The sequence below is a fragment of the Schistocerca nitens genome, chromosome 6 (assembly GCF_023898315.1).
Source record: "Schistocerca nitens isolate TAMUIC-IGC-003100 chromosome 6, iqSchNite1.1, whole genome shotgun sequence".
NCBI lineage: Eukaryota > Metazoa > Arthropoda > Insecta > Orthoptera > Acrididae > Schistocerca > Schistocerca nitens.
The window spans coordinates 567849145-567876739 of record NC_064619.1 but is presented as its reverse complement, the minus strand read 5'-3'; the positions used below and the strand labels follow the sequence as shown (position 1 = coordinate 567876739).

The 27595-nt window shown below is 43.0% G+C and overlaps 1 protein-coding gene across 1 annotated transcript in view; it reads left to right on the top strand.

Annotated features, from left to right (window-relative positions):
- The window catches only part of LOC126263173 (general transcription factor 3C polypeptide 5), a 118155-nt gene extending 91593 nt beyond the window's left edge, over window positions 1–26562 (top strand). Inside the window, exons 5-8 of the mRNA XM_049960220.1 lie at window positions 25275–25485; window positions 25566–25783; window positions 25902–26073; window positions 26158–26562. Of these exons, the coding sequence (XP_049816177.1) occupies window positions 25275–25485; window positions 25566–25783; window positions 25902–26073; window positions 26158–26312 (756 nt within the window). The 3' untranslated portion in view covers window positions 26313–26562. The remainder of the gene's footprint in view (window positions 1–25274; window positions 25486–25565; window positions 25784–25901; window positions 26074–26157) is intronic.
- The last annotated feature ends 1033 nt before the right edge of the window (window positions 26563–27595 follow it).

The following is a 27595-nucleotide window of genomic DNA, read 5'->3' as shown; positions in this document are numbered from 1 at the left end:
ATCAACGAAAGCAAAATGAGGATAATGGAATGTAGTCGAATTAAGTCAGGTGATGCTGAGGGAATTAGATTAGGAAATGAGACACTTAAAGTAGTAAAGGAGTTTTGCTATTTGGGGAGCAAAATAACTGATGATGGTCGAAGTAGAGAGGATATAAAATGTAGACTGGCAATGGCAAGGAAAGCGTTTCTGAAGAAGAGGAATTTGTTAACATCAAGTATAGATTTAAGTGTCAGGAAGTCGTTACTGAAAGTGTTTGTATGGAGTGTAGCCATGTATGGAAGTGAAACATGGACGATAAATAGTTTGGACAAGAAGAGAATAGAAGCTTTCGAAATGTGGTGCTACAGAAGAATGCTGAAGATTAGATGGGTAGATCACGTAACCAATGAGAAGGTATTGAATAGAATAGGGGAGAAGAGGAGTTTGTGGCACAAATTGACTAGAAGAAGGGACCGGTTGTTAGGGCATGTTCTGAGACATCGAGGGATCACAAATTTAGTATTGGAGGGCAGCGTGGAGGGTAAAAATCATTGGGGGAGACCAAGAGATGAATACACTAAGCAGATTCAGAAGGATGTGGTTGCAGTAAGTACTGGGAGATGAAGAAGCTTGCACAGGATAGAGTAGCATGGAGAGCTGCATCAAACCAGTCTCAGGACTGAAGACCACAACAACAACAACATATTTTTCTCACCTTCAACTTTTATAGTCCTGTCATTCTTAGTCGTGTGTAATGTTACGATATGTTGATAATTTTTAATTTTGGACCCTCTAATTACAACTGAATGAAACACAGTTTATATGCCATATACATTTCACCTTTGTCGTTTGCTGGCCATTCCCAGTGACTAAATTTTGTGTTTTTGTTCCATTGTTACTGCTGTTCTTTTTCTTATAATTGCCATTTGAAATTTTGTTTTTCAGACTTCCCAGCATTAAGACTTAACACTTGTTTTGATATTATGTTATGTTGTTTTGATGCGAAACGCATTTGACACAAAAACTGCATTTCGTTCAGTTGTAAGTAGATGATCCAAAAGTAAAAATTATCAACATAACATATCCCACGTGTCTCATTTTAAAGCTTGTAAGTATTTTCATAGTGATAAAAAATTCACAATCTCGAGTTTTCAGGACTGTCCGTATGCAATTAGGAATCGGCATGCGATTAGTAATCTTTATGGGATTATGAGAAGTTATTTTATACTACTTTCTAGTCCAGTTTCAAAACATGCTATATGTTGTTGTTGTGTTCTTTAGTCCTGAGACTGGTTTGATGCAGCTCTCCATGCTACTCTATCCTGTGCAAGCTTCTTCATCTCCCAGTACCTACTGCAACTGACATCCTTCTGAATCTGGTTAGTGTATTCATCTCTTGGTCTTCCTCTACGATTTTTACCCTCCATGCTGCCCTCCAATACTAAATTAGTGATCCCTTGATGCCTCAAAACATGTCCTACCAACCGATCCATTCTTCTAGTCAAGTCGTGCCACAGACTCCTCTTCTCCCCAATCCTATTCAGTACCTCCTCATCAGTTATGTGATCTACCCATCTAATCTTCAGCATTCTTCTGTAACACCATATTTCAAAAGCTTCTATTTTCTTATTGTCCAAACTATTTATTGTCCATGTTTCACTTCTATACATGGCTACTACATCCATACAAATACTTTCAGAAACGACTTCCTGACACTTAAATCTATACTCGATGTTAACAAATTTCTCTTCTTCAGAAACACCTTCCTTGCCATTGCCAGTGTACATTTTATATCCTCTCTACTTCGACCATCATCAGTTATTTTGCTCCCCAAATAGAAAACTGCTTTATTACTTTAAGTGTCTCATTTCCTAACCTAATTCCCTCACCATCACCCTACTTAATTCGACTACATTACATTATCAATGTTTTGCTTTTGGTGTTGTTCATCTTATATCCTCCTTTCAAGATGCTGTCCATTCCGTTCAACTGCTCTTCCAAGTCTTTTGCTGTCTCTGACAGTATTACAATGTCATCGGCGAACCGCAAAGTTTTTATATCTTCTCCATGGATTTCAATACCTACTCCAAATTTTTCTTTTGTTTCCTATACTGCTTGCTAAATATACAGATTGAATAACATCGGGGAGAGGCTACGACCCTGTCTCACTCCCTTCCCAACCACTGCTTCCCTTTCATGTCCCTCGACTCTTATAACTGTCATCTGGTTTCTGTACAAATTGTAAATAGCCTTTCACTCCCTTTATTTTACGTGTACCACCTTCAGAATTTAAAAGATATTTCATTTTTATTTAAGTTAATATTTTCTGCATTTCAGTTTTGCATGTGGTAAATTATCAATCAGTTTCAAACATTGATGAGATTACAATGGAGAGGACATGAATTTCATGTTTATTTCAGTTTCTCTTCGCCTGACTTGAACAATATATTGTTTCTTCACCAGGGTTGCCACAAGTTCTGGAAATCGGGGCATTTCAAACGTGTCATGGAAATGTTTGGAAAATTAAAACTGGAAAATCTCGTTTTTGGCTCAACATACGAAATGATTTGTTAATGGAAACTCCAAGTGTTTCACTGATTGGGCTCAGCTGCTGGGTGTCATGCGCCCTCTCCCTACACCATCCTTTGTATTGCTTCTCTCCTCCCAACTGCTCCCCTCAGCTTGCAGTCAATGTGGCCATTGCTGCTTACTGCTCAACGCTAGCTGAGCACCTATTGACGAGAGCAGCAGGGAAACATTGAGGAGTAGTTCGTTCAAATTTCATAGTATTCGCACAAGTTAAGAGAGGCATGTACTAATCACCACAGTCTCGATTCATTGACACGCTGTCGGTGGCTCATGACAAGGGGCATGAATAGCTGGCCATGAACGAGCAGATTTCTGCAATGCGCCAGAACCACTCACCAGTATTGCAGGTATCTCTGACAGATCTAGGCCATCAGTCTGAGGCCCATTATTTCCCACTAACTTGCAGACCCTGCCCATTAGATCTAGTCTCTATGCTCTGCCTGTGGGCCAGGTCCATTCGTGTGTGGTGTAAATTGGCAGATTTTGTGATTTGACCACTGACCCAGGACTGTGGTGTATGCTCCCGGGGCAACAGATTTCAGGAGTTGTGACTGTGTCTCACTGCAAGTACATTGTACAGTGCAGTGTTTTATAGGCATTTTATTGATTGTAGAGAATTTTCACACTTTGAAACAGGTTTATATATTCGAGGAAAAGTATGGACAGTGCTGGGAAGAAACTTGTGGCAGTTACTGCCTGTTTGACTCTGTGTACTCATATATGTCTTGAAGAAAAAATTGCACAATACCTGTAAAATAATGGACATAACACAGTGGGTAACAGTGTACAATAATGAACTAAGTACAAGCAACATTTTGTTGGCATCCACTATAGTGTTGGTTTCTGCAACTCATTCACTCTTTTACCCTTCTTTTGAAAGACCTACATCTTTCTGAGCTTATTTCTAAAATTATTGAAGGTATTTTAAATCTGTCTTTGCAACTAAAAGAAAGTACATACTTTTGTCATCAAATGCATTTCATTTTATTGAAATAAAGTATCATCAGTGGTGTGTAATGAAACATATTTACACTCTGGCTTGCTTTCTACGTATAAAAGCAATTTTTTACAAAAATGTTACAAAAGATGTTGATGTTACTTACAATATGTTATGTCCGATTTTCACTTACATGAGGACTGCTTGCAGTTTTTTTTTATTATTATTATTATTATTATTATTTTTATTTTAGGCATTTCCTGTGGAATTCCGTGTAGAAGCTGTAAGAGTACTGGCTCATGCAAAGCATCAAAAAAGTAATTTCACTGTGGGTGCGAGGAACACCATAAAATGCCTGAATGAGGATGATAGTCTTAAAATTGTCCCCACTAACAACAGAAATGTGAAGGTTGTTTTGATTGTTGCCAACTATCAAAATAAGATTAACAACTTATTAGATCCACAGATATAGGCAATAAGGTCATGCAAACAAAGAATTTTTTCTGAAACTTCATTTCAAATTTTATAGCTTAGTTTTTATAGTATTGGGGTTCACAGTTCTCATCCAGCTCTTTGTATGCCCTATTTTTTACGTTCTTGTTTGTGTAATGTTCACTTGTCAATTTTCACAAATGAAGTATTTCACAGGCAAATGTATAAATTTTTCGATGTGGTCATTGGTGTACCCCTTCATTATATTTGTCACCTGAAAAACACTGATTTATCAGTGGTAAATTTTGAGTAACACCGACATTTCTCTTGTTGGCATGTTAAAATTTGCTTCTTTTGGCAAAACAAAGCAGACTTTGCACAATGTCACCTTGCTAAACACCCTAAAGCAGTTGCAGTTACGACAGAATCCTGAAACTAAATGAGGAACTGAAGACAATTCAGGTCAAAAGCTTATGAAAAATTATATTCTCAATATAAAAATAAACGTGTATTTTCTTCACTTATCTTGTTGCGAAGCCACACTAATTTTCATTTAACCAGCTGTTGATGACTCTTACAAAATTACATTGTTCCATTGTGAATGTCTGCAGTTACTCATATATCATGGTAGACAAGGAAGTTCCATGTGTTTATAATTAGCAAAATACTCTCCTCTTTCCATGCTGTCACTTACCACAATCTCATTTCGATACCTCGAACCGTTTGAGACATGAGGGTTTTCGTGAATATTTCATTCTCATATGAGGGGATCTGAACACACTATGTGCAGTCTGTTTTCTTGAGATTTGAATTAGATACTGATGTCCTCTCAAGTTTAAAGAAAAAATGTGTGTATTAGCTAAATTTCATACGCAGCTGTATACGGTATCAATTGCGCCAAATGCAAATTCAAAGTGACCCATATTTTTCATTGCAACGAATTCGAATTTCACTCCTTGTGTTAACTGTGTGTGAAATATTATAATAACTATGACCATTAATGAAATGATTGGCACTTTATCATGAAACTGACATATAAAGCTATAACTAATATAACCAACTTTTTAACGAATAATTTCCTTAAAATTGTGCGAAGGATTGCAGTGTAGCCAACATGGACGCAGTGCTGTGAGAGCAATGGAAACCAGTGTACAGGCAGTGGCTGGCTTCCTGACTGAGTGTGGCCTGTCACAAGGTCTGCAAGTGTGTGAAACTGGCTGGCAGGCCAGATTGCCAGTGCAGAGAAGTGCAGGTACAGTTTCAAGGTCAGGCATCGACAAACGCACAGATCAGGAGTGCAAGTTTCCAGGAATCTGCTGGAAATATCCATGGCCCATCAGAAAAATCCACTCGTGTGGGCTGCTAATGTGGAGGTAGATTTTAAATTCAATTAAAGCCCTTGCACCTTGCGAGGCTTTCCGCAACTCTGGTGTGTTCCCCTTTGATGTGATCACTATTTGTCCACTAGCTCAAGTTTGACTTACAGCATTCGAAGGCGCACTAATGTTTGCTTGCTGCAGGAGCATTGTCAACAAACAAATTTCTGTCCACAGTCCTGTGGCAGGCCTGGCAGTGTTCAGGTTGTAGATCAGAACCAGGCAAGGTGAAATCCATTGCTGAGTGGCTGGAGGTTTGAGGGCATTGAGGTCCACAAGATGTCAGAGTTTCAGGCTCGTTGCACTCTATGCAGCAAGTCTTTCACTCTGCACAACATGGGAAAGATGGCCCTCATCATCCTTGTGGAAGGAGCTTAACACTCCAAAATAGTCTAGGTGGTCAGGAAGTAAGCGAACGTTTGTCTTTTTCATGAGCCTTTGGTAAGAGAAGTGCCACCATCGTTAAGAGACACACAGACCCATATAGGCTGCCCGTATAATATGACACCTAGGGTCAGTGAGTGTGAAAAAATTATAAGGAAAGAAAAAACTCCACTCTGGAGCTGGTATTTGATTCCAGGACTGACATTTGGGAACATGTTTTGAGTAAGGTTATCACCTCACACTGTTGTATATTTGTATAGCTCCTTACAATTGTAGGGTTTCTTAAACCAGCTCTAGAGTGTGCTTTTATACTTTCTCAGTGCTCTATATACCCTCACTAACCCTAATGAGATTTTATTTTCAATGATTACATCGTTTTTACCCTGCCATTTTGGTGATGCATTAGGCTGTTAAAAGGGTATTCCAATAATGAGTTAAAATGTAAGTAGAACAGGAATATTGGATGAGCTGGGAACCTTTGCCAAGAGACCTCTAGACTTTGGCATTCTTCTCCGAGCCTTGTGCTGCTCGATGCAACCTACCCTTTCTTTTTCTAATGTTTGGTTTTGGTGTTCATCATGGAAACTTTCCATTGATTATGCAGTGAATAGGAGGGATCAACAAGGTTCACCCCACTACCCCAACATTTTTGTTGTTCTTACTTTCTCTTTAGACGAGGCATTTGGTTTCATTAATCCCTTCTTCAGCATACCCACGTACTGAAGCTGGAAATACCCAGCTGTTGATGTCCACTGTTACTCTCCAATATCAGATTGGTGATGTCATTGTTGTATTAGATAATTTGATTGTCTTCAGAACATTGGTACTTACAGGTCACACTCCCTGTTGTCTGGCAAGATAACTGGGCATGATGAAGAGGATTCTTTGATTCTCAATGGACTGGCTGCAACTAGTGAATCGTGGATCTTGCAATTGATGGCTGGTTTGTGATCCATCCAGCAACAGCAGTCCCCCCTGCGGGTTCGGGGGTTAGAATAGGCCCGCGGTATTCCTGCCTGTCGTAAGAGGCGACTAAAAGGAGTCTCAAATGTTTCGGCCTTATGTGATGGTCCCCTCTCGGGTTTGACCTCCATCTTTCTAAATTATTCCGAAGAGCGAGCCAATTGGGGAAGGGCGCCTTACATGGTGCACTGTATCCGTCATGCATTGAGACCTTTAGCCGGCTTTTTCGTCGTTGCAATGGTGTCCCGCTCGTTTTCCACCTCTTGGGCGAGGATACGTCCCTGGGTGCGATTACCACGCTGCACTCTGCAGTGTTGCTTTTAAGTGCGACAACGACCTAGGACATTTTTGCACCTAAGATCCAGCACGGTAGCCAGTCCGTTGTGGTGGGGCCGCCATGTACCCTGTTGGTTGTAGCCCCCTGACAACACAGGGATCGCTCTACTGATGCCTGCGCCGTTAACTCCCCACGTATGCCAAGGAGTAGATGCCCATCTCCCTGGGGCATCGGGACTACCGGCAATGGCCATCCTGCCAGGTGGCCTTTGCTGTGGCTGGGTGGCGCCCGTGGGGAGGGCCCTTGGTCGGAGTAGGTGGCATCAGGGTGGATGACACGCAATGAAGTGTGGCACATCTTCTCTTGCTGGTGGCCAGCCACCAGCAGTCTCTAAGCGTTCGAGGGCCCATTCTAAAGGTAATGTTTATGACCCCAAATCGTTCCCCTCCCTCGCCACACCATGGGAGGAACGAAAGGCATTGAATGAAAGTGAGAGACTTATTCGCCCAGGTATCTTGTCTGCACCAGAGCTGATGGGGAATCCTTTATATCCATGAAGCCTCAGTTCTTTGTAGAGCATTTAGAGGACAAGTTTGGGGAGGTGGAGGGCTTGTCCAAGATGCGGTCCGGATCGGTGTTGATAAAAACGGCATCCTCCGCCCAGTCGCGGGCCTTGCTCGCTTGTAATAAGCTGGGGGATGTCTCCGTAACTATCACGCCCCATAAAAGTCTGAATATGGTCCAGGGCATTATCTTCCACAGGGATCTCCTTTTACAGTCCGATGACGAGCTGCGCGCCAACTTGGAGCGACGAGGTGTCCATTTCGTCCGGCGCGTCCACCGGGGTCCGAGGGATCATCAAGTTGCCACCGGTGCCTTCATCTTGGCCTTCGAGGGTGACACGTTACCTGAGAAGGTCAAGGTGATGGTGTACCGTTGTGATGTCAAGCCGTATATCCCTCCCCCGATGCGGTGCTTCAAGTGTTGGAAGTTCGGCCATATGTCTTCACGCTGTGCTTCCGACCTCGTATGTCGCGATTGCGGTCGATCATCCCATCCTGATCATCCCTGTGCCCCGCCTCCAATCTGTGTGAACTGTGGTGAGCACCATCCGCCTTGCTCGCCGGACTGTCCAATTCTGCAGAAGGAGCGGAAAATCATGGAAATCCAGTGCGTATGACATCTTCTTATGCCGCAACTGTCACTCGCTGTCCCATCAGCTCCAGTCAGCTCTCAGAGTCGGAGGCCCACACCTGCACCCTTGATGGTGGGGGGCACTAAACTCCCTGTTGCTCCTGCTCCATCTACTTCGGGAGCAACACTCCCCAAACCATCGGGGACATCAGTTCCCCCTTCCCAGCTGGAGAAGCGTAAGTCTTCTTCGGCTCCTCTCGCCAGGAAGGGTTCCCTCGGGGACCTCCCTTCGCAAGTTCCGACCGGTACAAAAGCAGACAGCCGCAAGTGGCTCAAACAACCACCGGTCCCTGGTCGTAGGGCCTCACGGTCATCGTCTGTCCCTGAGACTGACTCAGTGAAGCCCTCCCAGCCTGAACCACCGAAGGCACAGCGAGAGAAACAGAGGAAGAAGAAAGTCCCCAAGGCTAATGACATTGCGGTGGCACCCATCCCACCGCTTCCTACAAGCTCTGCGTCTGAGGACGAGGTGGAGATTCTGGCGTCCGCTGAGGACCTCGGTCTCGCCAGTTTCTCGGACGCAATGGATAGCATTTGCACGCGTGCTCCATCAGAGGCAGCAGGTGACCCAGCAGCGTAATCTGCCTTCCCAGTCCCGTCACGCCTTTCCCAGCCATGGACAACACCATCCTCCAGTGGAACTGCAGCGGTTTCTTCCACCATCTAGCTGAGCTCTGCCAACTTATCAGCCTTCACCCTTTCTTCTGCATTGCTCTCCAGGAAACTTGGTTTCCAGCAATGCGAACCCCCGCCCTCCGTGGCTATCAGGGTTATTATAAGAACCGGGCAGCATATGAAAGGGTGTCTGGTGGCGTCTGCCTCTATGTCCTTCACACTCTGCACAGCGAGTCTGTCCCTCTCCAAACACCTTTAGAGGCTGTCGCTGTTCGGGTGTGGACGCCACAGGCTGTTACCGTCTGCAGTCTACCTTCCACCGGATGGTGATGTCTCGCAGCATGTCCTGGCTGCACTGGTAGCCCAATTGCCGCCACCTTTCTTGCTATTGGGCGACTTCAACGCCCATAACCCTCTGTGGGGTGGGTCAGTGGCAACAGGTCGAGGCGCCATCGTTCAGCATTTATTGTCGCAGCTCGATCTCTCGCTGTTAAATGATGGTGCCTTCACACACTTCAGTGTGGCGCATGGTACATACTCCGCCATAGACCTTTCAATCTGTAGCCCTAGCCTCTTACCGTCTGTCCAATGGAGTGTGCATGACGACCTGTGTGGTAGTGGCCACTTTCCGATCTTTCTGTCACTCTTCTGGGCGCCCTAGCAGATGGGCTATGAATAAGGCTGACTGGGACTTGTTCTCCTCCACAGCCGCTATTGAGCCTCTCTCTACTGATGACATTGATGCGGTGGTTAAATCGGTCACCACCGGCATCGTTACTGCCGCCGAATCTGCCATTCCCCGTTCTTCTGGGTCCCCTCGGTGGAGGGCTGTGCCTTGGTGGTCGCCTGAGATCGCTGAAGCGATTAAAGATCGCCGGCGGGCGCTCCAGCGTCACAAGCGACATCCCTCCATAGACCACCTTCTCGCCTTCAAACGGCTGCGTGCGCGGGCCCGCCTCCTTATCCGCCAAGGCAAGAAGGAGTGCTGGGAGCGGTATGTGTCCACCATTGGCCTCCATGTCACTCCATCGCTGGTCTGGGCCAAGATTCGAAGCGTCTACGGCTATCGGACCCCTGTCAGCGTCCCTGCGCTCTCACTGAATGGCGCAGTTTGTACTGACTCCGACGTCATTGCAAACCGCTTGGCAGAGTATTTTGCTGTGAGTTCCGCTTCTGCGAATTACCCCCAGGCCTTCCGCTCCATTAAAGAGCGGATGGAACGTCGGAGCCTTTCGTTTCGCACCCACCACCCAGATTCTTAAATGCTCCATTCAGTGAGTGGGAATTTCGCAGTGCCCTAGCCGCTTGCCCTGATACCGCTCCTGGGCCAGATGGCATCCACTGTCAGATGCTGAAACACCTTTCAGTGGACTGCCAGCGACGCCTCCTCGATCTTTGCAACCGTCTTTGGGTCGAGGGGGAGTTTCCGTCGCAATGGTGGGACAGCATTGCATCCCCATTTTGAAACCTGGAAAGAACCCTCTGGAGCTGGACAGCTACCGCCCCATTAGCCTCACCAACGTTCTTTGCAAGTTGCTTGAACGGATGGTGAGCCGGCGCTTAAATTGGGTATTGGAGTCTCGGGGCCTTCTGGCTCCATCTCAGGGTGGGTTCCGTAAAGGCCGCTCCGCCACCGACAATCTGGTGAGCCTGGAGTCGGCCATCCGTACTGCCTTTGCCCGCCGTCAGCACCTGGTCGCTGTCTTTTTCGACGTGCGGAAGGCGTACGATACGACATGGCGTCATCACATCCTGTCTACGCTTCATGGATGGGGTCTTCGGGGTCCTCTGCCGATTTTTATCCGCAATTTTCTGTCGTATCGTACCTTCCCCGTGCAAGTCGCGGCCTCATATAGTTCCTCCCACGTCCAGGAGACCGGTGTGCCACAGGGTTCTGTTTTAAGTGTCTGCCTGTTTTTAATAGCCATTAACGGGCTCGTTGCGGCCGTGGGTAATTCTGTCTCCGCTTCCCTGTATGCTGACGACTTCTGCCTTTACTACAGCTCTACTGGCATTGCAGCTGTTGAACGTAAGTTACAGGGTACTATCCACAAGGTGCAGTCTTGGGCTGTAGCTCATGGGTTCCAGTTTTCGGCAGCCAAGACCTGCGTTATCCATTTCTGCCGGCGACGTACTGTCCACCCGGAGCTGCAGCTTTCTCTTAACGGCGAACTTCTTTCAGTGGTGGAATCACACAGGTTTTTGGGGATGGTTTTCGATGCCCGGTTGACTTGGCTGCCTCATATCCGGCAGCTCAAACAGGCGTGTTGGCGACATCTCAATGCTCTGCGATGTTTGAGCCACACCCGCTGGGGCGCCGACCGATCTACCCTGTTCCGGCTCTACCAGACGTTAATCCAGTCTCGTCTGGATTATGGGAGCCTGGCTTATGGCTCAGCTTCCCCATCTGCGTTGCGGGTGCTGGACCGAATCCTCCATAGCGGGATACGCCTTGCCACTGTTGCTTTCCGCACCAGCCCTGTGGACAGCATACTAGTGGAGGCAGGTGTCCCTCCACTGTGGTTACGACACCAACAATTACTGGCTGCTTATGCTGCCCATGTTTTTAGCTTGCCCGGGCATCCAAATTACCGTGTCCTGTTCCCACAGTCTGTCGTCCATCTCCCAGACCGTCGGCCCAGGTCGGGTTGTCCGATCGCCGTACGTGTCAAAGAGCTTCTCTCCGGGCTTGGGTTTTTCCCCGTTCCACCTCCTTTCCAGGCACCTCTGCGTACACCCCCGTGGTGTGTTCCTCGCCCTTGCCTTCGGTTCGACTTGGCACGGGGCTCGAAGGACTCAGTCCCTCCAGAGGCCTTCCGCCGCCACTTTTATTCCATCCTGGCCACGTATCAGGGCTCTGGAATTGTTTACACTGACGGTTCGATGGTTGCTGGTCGTGTCGGGTATGCGCTAACTCTAGGGGACCATTCCGAACAACGTTCCTTGCCGGATGGCTGCAGCGTTTACACTGCTGAGCTGGTCGCCATCTTTCATGCCCTAGAGTATATCCGCTCCTGCTCAGGTGAGTCCTTCGTTATCTGTAGCGATTCCCTGAGCGGTTTACGAGCTCTCGACCAGTGTTTTCCTCATTCTCGTCTGGTGATGGCTATCCATGAGTCCCTGCATACTCTTGCGCATTGCGGCCGCTCTGTGGTCTTCGTGTGGACCCCAGGCCATGTTGGGATACCTGGCAATGAGAATGTTGACCGCCTGGCGAAAGAGGCCACTAGTAAATCGTCTCTGGGGATTGGACTCCCGGAGACTGATTTGCGGGCAGTCTTACGCCGCGAAGTTCTTTCGGTCTGGGACGCTGAATGGCGCAATCTGCCCATGCCCAACAAACTCCGTCCAATCAAGGCGACGACGACTGTGTGGCGGTCGTCCGTGCGGGTCTCCCGCCAGGAGTCTGTGGTCCTCTGCCGGCTGTGCATTGGGCATACTCGGCTTAGGCACGGCCACTTGTTGCGCCGTGAGGACGCACCTCTATGTCGCTGTGGCTCCGTTTTATCTGTGGTTCATATTTTATTGGAGTGTCCACTTTTAGCTGTGCTCAGTCAGTCGTTCGCACTGCCTGACACGCTCCCTGCCCTTTTAACAGATGACTCTGCTACGGCTGACTTAGTTTTACGTTTTATTCGGGCAGGGGGTTTTTATCATTTAATCTAAGAGTTTCTGTTTTATCTTATTGTTTTGTGTGGATTCTGGCCTTTGGCCTCCAGTTTTAAACTGATTTTTTAATGTGTTTTAAGTGGTTGGCTTTTCCTTTTTTATTTCTGTGGTCGGCCAACCACCGTCACACTCTGTGTGATTTTAGTTCGTTTTGTCTGGTCTTTGTCTCAGTTTCTCTTGTTCTGTGTCGTCTGTGCTCTATTCTGTTGATCGTTTTTATTCTCTGTGGGTGTTTTTAGTGCTTGGAATAAGGGACCGATGACCGTAGCAGTCTGGTCCCTTTAATCCCACAAACCAACCAAGCAACAGCAGTGTTGCCTTCACCACTGCCAATAATGCCGTGTCGGCTAACAGTCATATTTCAAAGTACCTGATCTATTATGATATTACAAGTGTAGAAGTATTAAGGACTGTGCGGGCCCTTGAAAACTATATGTCCTTTTTACTAAAGGCAAGTAAATTGATTTGATTCTGGTTATGTTTCCTAATAATAATGGAGCTATAATCCGTTCATCATAAGAATTAACCTGATGTAAACTAACACTAAAACAATGATTGGTCAGAAGCCGTAGCATATGTACACTGATGTTTTGCTCTTGGAAGTAGGTTCTACTTATGTATTAGATATCTTATGTCTAAGATATGTTAAATGAAACGTTAAGATATTCAAATGTATTAACAGCCATCAATGTTTTTCTTAATCATGCTGTAGTTATGTAATTTTTATTATTTTTATTTCAATAATCGTGTACAGTCACAGCCTCTGCAGCATTGTGCTCTGATTGTCGCACTGTTAATGCGCAGTATGAAAATGGCTGAGGCTGCTTTCAGTTCCATAGTGATGTGACAATCATAATAGTTAAATTTGATGTACAGGGTGTACATAAAGCCCGGGAACACTTTCAAATATTTATTGCACAAGAACCAAATATTGTACATATATCATACATATGTCATTTTGAAAAGGAACCCTGAAAGAATTTTTTTTTTCATGTATACCGCCACAGCGTAGTTTGGTAATTTGGTGATAGTCAGCGCTAGTCGCGAACATGGCGAGTTCAGGTCCGGAATGAGCTTTCTTTCTGTTGGAATTCGACAAAAACAAGTGTGCTACAGCTGTTCAGCGGATGTTTAGAATCAAGTACGGTAAGAAACCACCAACAAGGCAGGCCATTTACTACTGGCACAACAAATTCATTATGATGGGTTGTTTGTGCTCGGCAAAGGGAAGCGGACCTCTCAGAGTGAGTGAAGTGGATGTGGTTTGCGTACGAGAGACATTCATTAGGAGTCCAAAGAAATTGGTGCATCGTGCATCCTGTTGGACATGTTGCAGCAATGGCTGATGCCTCAAATGTAATTGGACTCTCCGTTCATCTTTCAGCAGGATGAGGATCCACACCATTTTCGTCTTGAAGTTAAGGGGTACCTGAACACGGAGCTGCCACATCGATGGATCGTCCGTGCTACAGAAGGGTACAGCTGTTTCATGAAATGGCCTCCTCGATCACCAGATCTCACTCTGTGTGACTTTTTTCTGTGGGGACACATTAAAGATTTACCATGTGATGTAGTAGAGCTCCAGGAGAGAATACAGGAAGCGACTGCTACAGTCGACGATGCCATGCTGGGAGGGGTATGGCAAGAATTCGATTACTATATTGACGTCCGCTGGGTCACTCATGGTTTGCATATCGAATTTTTGTAAAAAAAAAAAAAAAAAAAAAAAAAAAAAATCAGAGTTTTTCAAAATTCAATATGTATGACATTTGTACAACGTTTAGTTCTCGTGTAATAAATAATTGAAAGTGTTCCCGGACTTTATGTACACCCTGTTTTATCTGCCTCAAAGACGAGAATCGATCACTTTTGGAGAGACTTATTGGATGGTGATACTGTCTGTCAGCACTTGTATAGCTTCCTTCAAAAGGTTCTCATTCTAAACCATGGTCAGGCCTCCCTAGAGCAAGATTTTTCCATTAATGAAGAGTGTATGGTAGTCACCCAAGAAACTGGTAGTCATATGTCAAGTATATGATGGCTGAAATAGCTGGTGGTGTATTCAAGATTGACGTTAACAAGGGATTGATTGTGGACTATTGCAGTGCTAGAGATCAGTACGTTGAGGTCTTAAAGGAGAAGGAATGTGAAGAAAACAAGACAGTCAGGTGGATGAGGTCCATTGTCCACAAACTTAATGAATAGAATGCCATAAAGTCACGGGATACGGACTGAGAGGGCCACTGAAGTCAGTGGAATTGACAAAACAATTGCTTCTCTCACAAAGGGGTTTTGACTGGTTTTTTATTGATTGCTTTTAATTGTTTGTTTGACTTCTTATTGTTTGGCAAAACAATGAGTGTTATTTGGCAGAAGAAATGTCACTATACATACCCCAGTGTTACCTATTGTACCAAGAAACTTAAAGAAGCTTGTATACAACCACACCCAGGTTACTGGATGAAGAAACTCATGGCCATGACATCTTTACTGACAAAAATGTGTGTCAGCTCTATTTTATTTAATCTCGTCATGCATATTTCAACAGAGTTTTTATATTGCATTAACTGATAGCACAATCTGATTTTCTGCTCAACAAAATCCTTTCCCGTACGCCAGTAGTTCTAATAGATGCTTTTAATGTTTTATTTTGCTGCCTTGAAAACAACCTTTATTTCTGAACTGGTGTCAAATAATGCTGTAGTAGTATTATTAGTATACAGGAACTTGAGTTCGTCTGATCAAGGAAATGTAAAAATTACAGTAATTTTAGTAAATATTTACATTAACATTTAATTACTGTGTACAGCTAACCGAAGTGTTTATTTCACAAGCACACAAAGTAGAACCACAGGAGAGCTGAAAATTATGTAAAGTGAGAGTTGAAAATTATGTGATGAAGCATTTCATCTTCTGTAATCTCTAACTTTCCAAACCAGTGTGTTGCTGTTATAACTTAAGCCATAAGTGCTAGAGTTTTGTGCTCACTGTCCTCCTTCATATGTGCTACAATAACTGCTGATGTCTTCTACTGTCGTATTCCTTTCCCATACATCACTAGTTCTGGTAGTTGCTTTTCATGCTTGATTTTGCTGCCTTAAAAACAACCTTTATTTCTCAACTGGTATCAAATAATGCTGTAGTCGTATTAATAGTATACAGGAACTTGAGTTTCGGTGACCAAGGAGATGTAAAGATTGCAGTATTTAGTAAATATTTATATTAAAATTTGATTACAGTAAAATAAGTTAATAAATTTGCTTAAGAAGCAAGAGTTGAGAAATTGAAGAGAAATGGTTGCAGAGATTGATATGAAAGGTAGCTTACTTATATTAACAGGGGTATGCAGAGGCTGAGGTTAATGATGAACTCCTTTACGGTGTTATCTATTTTGTGTCTGCTCAATTACAGTTTTTTGTGTTTATCATCTTATCTTCAATATCAGTTCACTGTTGAATTCCAAGCTTTATTTTTATTGAAAGTTAAACTTACGGCAAATAATGGAGAAGTGTTACGAGTGGAACAGGAATTTGTGTCTATGCTTTATAGATCTAGAAAAGGCATATGACCGGGTTCCTAGGAGGAAGTTATTGTCTGTTCTACGAGATTATGGAATAGGAGGCAAACTTTTGCAAGCAGTTAAAGGTCTTTACATAGATAGTCAGGCAGCAGTTAGAGTTGATGGTAAATTGAGTTCATGGTTCAGAGTAGTTTCAAGGGTAAGACAAGGCTGCAACCTGTCTCCACTGTTGTTCATGGATCATATGTTGAAATCAATAGACTGGCTGGGTGAGATTAAGATATGTGAACACAAAATAAGCAGTCTCGCATATGCGGATGACTTACCGTATTTGCTCGAATCTAAGCCGCACTCGAATCTAAGCCGCACCTGATAAATGAGACTCGAAATCAAGGAAAAAAAAAATTCCCGAATCTAAGCCGCACCTGAAATTTGAGACTCGAAATTCAAAGGGAGAAAAGTTTTAGGCCGCACCTCCAAATCGAAACAAAGTTGGACCATTGTAATATGACACACAATTTAGGTCAAATGAATGACGATACAGCTACAGTAGTTTGATTCGAGTTCTAAGCTTAGCAGTTAAGCGTACCAGGCGTCAGGCGCTCCGTCCGTATTTATACGGGTACCCTTCCTTTTTCACGTGCTTTGTCTGGTTTGAATTGACTGTTTATTTTTCTTTGATCTGATAAGTGCCATTCTCTTTGTTATAGGTGTTTACGTCACTGTCAGCTGAAAATACTTTATTGTACTGTGTCCTGTGATAATGAGTGTTTACGGCCTGTCGCCGCTCATGCCATGGCTTGCTTTTGAGCGCACTACCACCGCTTACAATTAAAAAGAGAGAGAGAGGGGGGGGGGAAATCGTCTCATTAGCGAAACAATGGCAAGAGACTTATTTGTTGTTACTTATACTGCTGCTTTCTTTGATAATGATCAACAAGAACCAAATAATAGACTGCGTTTGATAGAAGATGTTCTGAACGAGAGTTTAGCGAAAAATTTTCTCTGTTTGAAAACCTTTGCAGGCGCCTCTTTAGTACATTGCATTCTGCGCAGAAATTAGTCATCTTAGATTTAAAAATCTAGTCAATTGCCGTGCTTCATTTCTGACTGTATCACTATCAGGCATAAGAATAACATGAATATAAACATCCCATGATATGTATATTCTTCCGCGTTTGCTGTTGTCTCACTCTAGTTTCGTAGTTTATTAGGCAGACAGGATTTAAATGAGAATACATGGCAAAATGTTTATATTCCTATTATTCTTATGGTGAACAGAATACTGCATGTGATTCACAATTCATAAAAGTTCCTATTAGCAACCATATCTTCTCACAGGTAGGATAAAATTCAGAACGTAGAGTTGGCCATATTGACAAAAATCCCAAACAGTCTTGCCAGTCGGATTTTTATAGTACATTGAAATGCTGCTACATTCGAAGATGAACTATACGGAATTTGTATTTACTTCGTTGGATAATGTATGAAAATGCAGTGGTCGAAACTCGGGTCGGAGAAAAAAAGCTCGTCTTCCACCTTTTTTTTTAAATTTATTTACTGAAGCAAAAGTTTTGGCACCAGTATTTATCTTTGTACCTGCAAAGCATGCCTGGGTAGCGCTACATATATTCGACGCTAGAAGTTAGTTGTGGCGGCACCTACCAACATTTTTCAGAACTTACTCTTACTTTACACTCGATTCTAAGCCGCAGTCGGTTTTTTGGATTACAAAACCAGAAAAAAAAATGTGGCTTAGATTCAAGGAAATATGGTAGTTGTGATGGCAGATTCGATTGAAAGTTTGCAAAGTAATATTTCAGAGCTAGATCAGAAATGTAAGGACTATGGTAAGAAGATTAGCATCTCCAAAACGAAAGTAATGTCAGTGGGAAAGAAATATAAACGGATTGAGTGCCAAATAGGAGGAACAGAGTTAGAACAGGTGGACGGTTTCAAGTACTTAGGATGCATATTCTCACAGGATGACAACATAGTGAAAGAACTGGAAGCGAGGTGTAGCAAAGCTAATGCAGTGAGCGCTCAGCTACGATCTACTCTCTTCTGCAAGAAGGAAGTCAGTACCAAGACTAAGTTATCTGTGCACCGTTCAATCTTCCGACCAACTTTGTTGTATGGGAGCGAAAGCTGGGTGGATTCAGGTTACCTTATCAACAAGGTTGAGGTTACGGATATGAAAGTAGCTAGGATGATTGCAGGTACTAGTAGATGGGAACAATGGCAGGAGGGTGTCCACAATGAGGAAATCAAAGAAAAACTGGGAATGAACTCTATAGATGTAGCAGTCAGGGCGAACAGGCTTAGATGGTGGGGTCATGTTACACGCATGGGAGAAGCAAGGTTACCCAAGAGACTAATGGGTTCAGCAGTAGAGGGTAGGAGGAGTCGGGGCAGACCAAGGAGAAGGTACCTGGATTCGGTTAAGAATGATTTTGAAGTAATAGGTTTAACATCAGAATAGGCACCAATGTTAGCACTGAATAGGGGATCATGGAGGAATTTTATAAGGGGGACTCCAGACTGATCGCTCAAAGGCATAATCAGTCTTAAATGATGATGATGATGATGATGATGATAAACTTTTTTTCTAGTGCTCTGTACAGAATAGTAGAAGCTTTCTTTCTTTGTAGCAATCAGCTGTGACTTTCTCAGCAAATCTTGAATAATTGAGGATCAGTCTTATTTAAGATGGCAATACATACTGTGCATAATTTAAGATAATTGCCTTTTCAGCCTGCATGATACAACTATTTCCCATGCTGAACATTATAGGGCAGGACATTCTTGCCACAGAGTGCTGTTGTGCCTTGAGCACACTCGAGCCTGAGTTGGAAACTGTTGTCTTTATTTATTAATTCATCATGTAATTAAATATCTACAGATTCTTTTAAAATGGAGTCTCAGAATCGTTTGTCGTGTTTTAACAAATTGGTACCACGAAGCTCGGAAGATGGTCTTTGTGACATCTGTCTTTGTTGGTTGTTCTTTATCTGTGTGATTGCAGTGCTCGATGCATCTTCCCTCTGTGGTTTAGCTCATTTGGCTTATGTACATTTTTCCACATTGGTACAGTGAAGGATGCAGTAGACTCCTGATTTTTTGGGATCCTGGGTCGTGAATTGTACAGAGAAAACAGTTGACAATGCAACTTGATCTTGACCTGGGACAGGACTAAATGTTGTGCTAATGCTGACGACATCACCAGTAGCCAATTTTATCAGTACTGTGGAACAAGTTGGTCTTTTATTCAGTGGGATGCAGCAGAGCGAATATGTCATGAAGCATGCGTTACAAATATGAGGGCCATTTCACCATAGAAAAACCTCTGCAGAAGGAGAGGAAAGTGCCTATATGTCTCCAAGAAGTTGCTGAGACAGTCATCCTTCCAGTAGATAGTCCTCCTCCTGCTTGAAGTGTATAAGTAGATGATGTGCAACCTGCAATAGGATGATGCCAGGAGGATATTAGATGATGATGCAACCAGCTGTGAGAAGAGAAAGATCACCAGACCTATCCGGATAACTGCTGCACTTCTAGAATTTATGGATTACCCAAGTCCATAAAGAGGGACTGCCCCTCTTTCCCATCATAAGCAACATCGTTGCTCCAATGTAAGAGCAGGCAGAATGCCTATCAGCGAAGCTAAACCCCTCCATTGGCAAATGTGAGCACCACACTAAACATTCAGCCCATTTATTCAGTAGCTTCAGAACTTCTAATTAAACCAAGAAAACCTCTTGGTGAACATTGGCATGATTTCTCTCTTTACTAAGGTACCTTTTAAGAGATGCTCTTAACCTTACAGGGAAGATGTGTAGGTTGTCACTAAGGAAACTCTTTTGAATTGATTCTAGTATCTACTACTTGCTGTTTGATGGTAATTACTACGAACATATCAGCGGAGTGGTGATGAGTTGTCCATTATAACCAGTGGTAGCTGATACGTTTATGAAGGCATCTGAAGCAGACTACTGACTGTGTGGTCTGCAGATTTTTGTATATGCTTCGGATATTTGGATGGCATCTCTCTTATCTGGCCATGTGGAAGATAGCATCTACAAGATGTTTATCATCTGAATTCTCTGCACAAAAACATCAAGTTTATGATGGAGATAGAAGAAAAGCACCAACTCCGTTCCTGGACTTGCTAGACATGTGAAGACCAGGCGGCACACTAGGATGCAACATTTACCATAAATTAATGAGTACAGATTTTTATACTGGCATATCTCACAGTGAGAAGTTACAGGTGGTCCTTAGTACACCAGTGCACAGAGCTTACGAAATTTCTTACCAAGGTAGTTTAGCAGTGGAGTTGCAGCACCTACAGATAGTTTTCTGGAAGAATGGTTACAACCACCACCAGATCAAGTGTGGCATAAAACTGAAGCGGCCTCTATTCCGATGACATTTATACTGTACATCAGTAACACATCAGCGAAACCTGGGAGAATACTCTGGAAATGTGTGTAGTGTATATTTCACTCGCCACCAAGGACAAAAGTTGTCTTTAGGCTTGTAAATAACAAGTTATGGCCCTGAAAACCAGGAATGAACCACGTCCGATGCTGTGCCAATGTGGGAAAAGGTACATAGACCAATCTGTTGGACTGTGGAGGAAAGGTGCACAGAGTATTTGTGTCACATGGATAAAGAAGAACCGACAAAATCAGCTTTCACAGAACACTGTATCTCCAAATATCTGAATTGCGGTGGGACCAAGTGGTTAAAACAGGCCAGAAGATTCTGGGACTGTTTTTTAAAAAATTGTTGAGATCTGATTACTTGAGGAACTAATTAATGAAGACAGCAGTTTCCAAGTAATTAAGGCCTGGAATCCAGCCTTGAGTGTGCTCAAAGTACAACTGCAGTCTGTGGGGAGACCGCCGGCCGCGGTGGTCTAGCGGTTCTGGCGCTGCAGTCCGGAGCCGCGGGACTGCTATGGTCGCGGGTTCGAATCCCGCCTCGGGCATGGGTGTGTGTGATGTCCTTAGGTTAGTTAGGTTTAAGTAGTTCTAAGTTCTAGGGGACTTATGACCTAAGATGTTGAGTCCCATAGTTCTCAGAGCCATTTCTGTGGGGAGACCCATTCATGCCACACCAACTAAAGAGCTGGAACTGCACCAGCTGGAAGCACCTTCACTCCAGCAGTGACATGAATTTGGCAGCGACAGTGCACAGACTGAGGACAGTGGCTCAGGTCCTACCAGTGCAATTAACCCACCACCTGGTCACCAGAGCTGCAACTGGGCACTGGTGTGTCCATGATCTGCTGTTGTTGTTGTGGTCTTCAGTCCTGAGACTGGTTTGATGCAGCTCTCCATGCTACTCTATCCTGTGCAAGCTTCTTCATCTCCCATGATCTACACCAGGAGAAATGGGAGGGGGGCTACATAATACAACACCCAGTGGAAGACAATCGGTTATTTGGACCACCTCCACCTGAAGATGGCAGCAAATCGATTTGCTGAAGTACCGCACCGTTTGAATGACACCACCCAGCTGAAAACCCAAGAACATTTCAAAATAAAACATAATGAAATGAATCTATTGGTTCATTTCATGTAACTTGATTTATTTTTGTCACTTTGTGTCATGTTTGTTGTGCCTCTGAGCCTGCCATGCTAGTTGTCATCCTAGCAAGAATGTTAAACTGCTGGAAAAATGATGGACCAAGCTATTTGTTTTATTATTTTACTTTCTCCAGTGGCTATTTTCCCTTTATCCTGTAGTCAATGAGAGAGTGATTGCTGTTGGATGATGGTGTGGGTATTTGAAAAAGAAAATGTGGGAGATAGGGAAGGAAATGGGCCCTAACCAGCACAGAGGAGCTAGGCAAGGGCAAGAGACTTGGTTGGGCATTTTAAACTCAACAAATCTCTCCCACTGCTTTTTTAACTAGGAGAGGACATTTCTCTAGTTCGTGTTGTTTTAGACATGACATGAGAAGGGACAAGCCCTGACAAAGATGGTAGCCATTTCACTAGCAGGGGTGCTTTAGACACTTCTTAGCTGGCTCAGTAAGTGGGCAGGCATGTTTTTTTGAGCAGTTCTGTCTGGTCTTGGGAGGAAGGTATCAGAATGCATTGATTTTGTGATATGTTGTTTTCAGTTCATTTTACTTTAGTCTAATTATGCTAGGGAAGTGCTCGGTATTATTTACTCTGTTTTTTATGGTATTTTGGCGTGCTTAGAAGATGTAGTGAGGTGAACTTTTATAGTTCGTTATAAGTGGGTAACTTTCTTGCAGTTGATAATTGTCTAAGATCCCTCATTGCAACTACAGTTCAAATTACCACTCTTGCTTGCAAAAAGGCCTAGGCTGGTTTCCTTTTGGTGGGTTTTCTGTTGTTCGTGTAATGAGTTCGTTTGTTGGCATCAGTAACTGCTGTCTTTTAGTAATTCTTATGCTACTAGATTATCATCATGATATGGTGCAAGGATCTCGAAATGTCAAACAGAATGAGTACCTATATGATGGGAGTATTTTGGTACGAGGCTCACTCCAAAAGAAATGCAACCTATTTTTGTAAAAATACAGTTTTCATTCTGCATGTGTGAAAGTTTTACAGTGTGTAGATAGATCCTTCTAGCTTGTTTTCAAAGTTAGTTCAACCTGTTCCCGTGAGTGGCCCCGTCACAGCATGTCTTCAAGATGGCTGCTACACTTGACGTTTGTCAGAAGCAACATGCTGTCATAGAATTCCTGTGCTGTGAAAACGAGACAGTGGGAAACATCCACAAGAGGTTGAAAAGGGTGTATGGAGATGCTGCAATCAATTGCATTACAGTTAGTCGGTGGGCAAGCAGGTTACATGATGAAAATGGGCACGGCAATATTGAGGATTGTCCTCGCAGCGGAAGGCCTCGTACAGCACACACTCCAATGTGCAGAGAGTTAACGAACTGGTGACTGCTGACAGACGCATCACAGTGAACGAATTGTCACGCTACATTGGGATAGGGGAAAGTGTTTGCAGAATACTGAAAGTGTCGGCATTAAAAATAGTTTGTGCCAGGTGGGTTCCCAGGATATTGACAGTGGCTCACAAAGAAACTAGAAAAACGGTATGCAGCGAACTTTTGGAACAGTACGAGAATGGTGGAGATGAATTTCTTGGAAGAATTGTGGCAGGTGATGAAACATGGCTCCATCATTTTTCACCAGAGATGAAGAGGCAATCAATGGAGTGGCATCATGTAAATTCACCCAAGAAAAAAAAAAAATTCAAAACCACACCTTCTGCTGGAAAAGTTATGGCTATGGTGTTTTTCGATTCTGAAGGACTCTTGCTTGTGGACATCATGCCAAGTGGAACCACCATAAATTCTGATGCATATGTGATGACACTGAAGAAACTTCAAGCTCGACTGAGTCGTGTTCATCCACATTGGCAAAAGCAGGGTGTTTTGCTGTTGCACGACAATGCACAGCCACATGTCAGTCAAAAAACCATGGAAACAATCGCAAAACTCGGGTGGTCAACACTAAAACACCTGCCGTACAGTCCTGACCTGGCTCCATGTGACTATCATCTCTTTGGGAAACTGAAATACTCTCTTCGTGGAACAAGGTTTGAAGAAGATGACTCCCTTGTGCACGCTGCCAAACAGTGGCTCCAACAGGTAGGTCCAGAATTTTACAGTGCGGGTATACAGGCGCAGGTTCCAAGATAGCGTAAGGCAGTTGAGAGGGATGGAAATTATGTGGAGAAATGAAAATATTGTTCCTAAAGGATGTATATACACACTGTAAAACTTTCAAACGTGTAGAATAAAAGATGTATTAAAAAAAAAAAAATAGTGTGCATTTCTTTTGGAGTGAACCTTGTATAACAGCAATTTTCAGAATTTTTAAGAGTTTCGTGGAATCCAGTTTTGCCTCCTAGGGAGTGCCCTTTCCCCATTCTGTCACCATTTTATTACCATAGAGAACAGTAAATAATAGTACACCATGCAGGGGCATTCCATGTGTATATTAAACGAATGCGAGAGAAGAGGACTTACTCTTTCAGTGATTAGCACATTTCCCAATGTTTTAAATTACTGTCTCACTAAGCCTAAACCATTGTGAGTTAGGAGACGTCTTGATGCTTTTTGTGAGCATTCTGATTTTTAATGTAAAGATGTGTTGAACTGTTTGTTCTTATTCTGAGAAAGCAAAATAAAAAGCTGTCGTTGAAAGTTATAGAGGCATTTCACTGTTTCTGTGAAAATATGCTGAATATTCCTGAGTTCGTTCTCATACCAAGTTCTCTAATAAGGAAGAATAAGAGTGTCTCCATAGTGATGTCCTTTTGATATCAAACCACATCAAAGTTGAATTGAGTAGAATGGATACAAATGTTGTATGCGCTCTGCCAAGTTGCTTTCCACCATCAGTGCGCGAAATTGGATTAACAGTTGTTTGGGCTATCTTTAGTTGTTGTTTCATCCTAAATGTTAATGAAACAAGCAAGGAAGGTGACATGAGGAAGCAAAGCAAAGATAGTTGAGCAATAGAAGGGTAATCTTTCAATAAGAGAAATGTTTTTGAAACACGTTTCTTCGATAACAGGTAACTCTAAAGTGTAAATGCATTAGAAGTGTGTGTGTGCACGCACATGTACATGTGCATGTGCTTATATACTTGTGCGTGTGCATGTGTCTATTCTTGGCTGAGACTGCTTGAGAAAATCTCGACGGTGCTGCTGTCTCTGATTATAAGTGTGAAACAACTACATGATGAAGAATCTTACTGAATGACAAATTGTACTTCGACAATTTTTTTGCGTTTTTATTTTTTAGATCTCCGTTGCTGAGAAATATGTATCTATTATGAATTATTCACATTTGTGGCTTGTAAATTTTCAAATGCTGTGTTATGCTTTATGTGAGATCTTCACTTGACAACAGTACATCTTTATTTATGCATTTCAGTGTTTCATTAACCAATACAACAAGCAACCTTTAAGAGGCAATGGTTTTTCACATTTTGTAGCTTCTTATTGCAAAATCTACAACTTTTGTCTTCATTATGTTATATAGGTGGTGTACCCAGATATTTAATTTATGCTTTGTAGCAAATGAATGTATCTGAATGCAAATAACTACTGTCGCTTTTGAATAGACCATTAAAGTTCAAGAGCACAAATTTTCGTGTTCACTGCATATCCATTTTAACTGCAAAAGCTGCCCAGTCTGCAACAGTTCCTCATGTGACTGTAACATTGACAACTACCAGTATTTAGCATGAACACTGTCGTTGCTGCTCTTGAGCTCCACCGAGAATCTGATGCTTTGCTGTGAAAATCATTATGTATTTCTGACTTTCAGTTATTCAACGAGCGACCAGTGTGGTCAAAAAATGCTCTTATATACATCACAAAGTTTACAGTTGATCAGATGAAGTACTTACTACCAGCTGTTGCATACTATTTTGTTATGGGTCCATGGAGAGTAATGTGGGTTAGATTCGGATATGATCCAAGACAGGACCCAGGATCTCGCAAATACCAGACACTGGACTATAGATTGAGAGCCTTTGGTAAAAATAAAATCTGCACGTTTTTATATAATGAAATCTTATTTATTTGCTTTCCTACATTCACTTTTTATTTTATTTAGGTGGGCTAAAAACCAAAGTGAAGGCCAAAAGAAGTTATTGCAACTACCTGTTGCCATACAAGTCCACTCCTGCTAGTCGACCAAGAGTAGCAACAATTACAAAAGATGCTGGTCCTTCCAGAGAAACCACTAGTAGATCTAACTTCGCGGCATCAAATGAAAACGTCTATATTTTCAGACCTGGTATGCTTCCTCCATCACGACAAATGTTCTATCAGGTACTGTGCCCTCTAATGGCACTTTGCTTTTTTTTACATCTACGTGGATACTCTGCAAATCACATTCAAGTGCCTGGCAGATTATTCCTTAGCTTTTATAGAATTCTTTTTCTTTTAGTACTGTGATCTCCATGTACCACAAATTCAGGCAATGCTTGAAAAGTTGCCTGAGCCACCAGCTGATGCCAAATGTCATGAGAGAACGGGTTGGATGCCGAAAGGAATTGATGCCCAGTGTCGTGAAATCATTAATAATCTTGTGACTCAGGTCCTAAGAAACGAAATTTTGCGTAAGTGAAACTGTTGTCTTGTTTTTATTCTTTCTTTTCTTGTTGAGTCGTTTTAATGATGAAATACATTTTTTTGTTTTGTAGCGAATAGTGTCAAGCTGATGGATAATAATTCTGGAACATCAAATGATGAATCTGAGGAACTAGATGATGATGAGGACGATGTTGATGATGAGGATGACGTTGATGACAATGACAATGACGATGAGGATGATGGTGATGATGATGACGAAACATGAATTGAAACTAATGAATTCAGCTTTGCCTACCTCCTTACACCGTTCATTACCAAAATATTTATAGAGATAAGGTTTTTTAATGTGGTCTGTTTGTGCGTTGTTACTACATTGCTCATGAACAAGGATTAAAACTTTTTTTATCTGTTAAGAATTGTTTTGTATTTAGTGCTAAGATTTTTCTAATATTTATGAAATCTTTTATTAATTATGAGCTGATGTTAGTTTGTCAGACAAGTTGTGCAAAACACTTATGAGCTCTTTGAACTGTGATGTATTATTGCTAGTAAAAAGTTATGTAATGTCTTTGTTGTTATTTTAGCTATCTTTTGCCAAACTCATCTCTGTTCACAATGTTCTCTCCCTTTAGTAACAATTTTCAAACAAATTAGATAATTTTCCATATAATCTCATTCTTGCTGATTCTGGAGGTTTTCTTGTTTCCAGGGATTCTTCTACCATAGTATCGATGAATCTGTCTCCTTGTGATCTCACTGCATGACCAGTCTACTTAACCTGAACTGTGACATGAAACCATATACAGGGTGTTACAAAAAGGTACGGCCAAACTTTCAGGAAACATTCCTCACACACAAATAAAGAAAAGATGTTATGTGGACAGGTGTGCGGAAACGCTTAATTTCCATGTTAGAGCTCATTTTAGTTTCGTCAGTATGTACTGTACTTCCTCGATTCACCGCCAGTTTGCCCAATTGAAGGAAGGTAATGTTGACTTCGGTGCTTGTGTTAACATGCGACTCATTGCTCTGCATTACTAGCATCAAGCACATCAGTACGTAGCATCAACAGGTTAGTGTTCATCACGAACGTGGTTTTGCAGTCAGTGCAATGTTTACAAATGCGGAGTTGGCAGTTGACCATTTGATGTATGGTTTAGCACGGGGCAATAGCCGTGGCGCGGTACGTTTGTATCGAGACAGATTTCCAGAACGAAGGTGTCCCAACAGGAAGACGTTCGAAGCAATTGATCGGCATCTTAGGGAGCACGGAACATTCCAGCTTATGACTCGCGGCTGGGGAAGACCTAGAACGACGAGGACACCTGCAATGGACTAGGCAATTCTTCATGCAGTTGACGATAACCCTAATGTCAGCGCCAGAGAAGTTGCTGCTGTACAAGGTAACGTTGACCACATCACTGTATGGAGAGTGCTACGGGAGAACCAGTTGTTTCCGTACCATGTACAGCGTGTGCTGGCACTATCAGCAGCTGATTGGCCTCCACGGGTACACTTCTGCGAATGGTTCATCCAACAAGGTGTCAA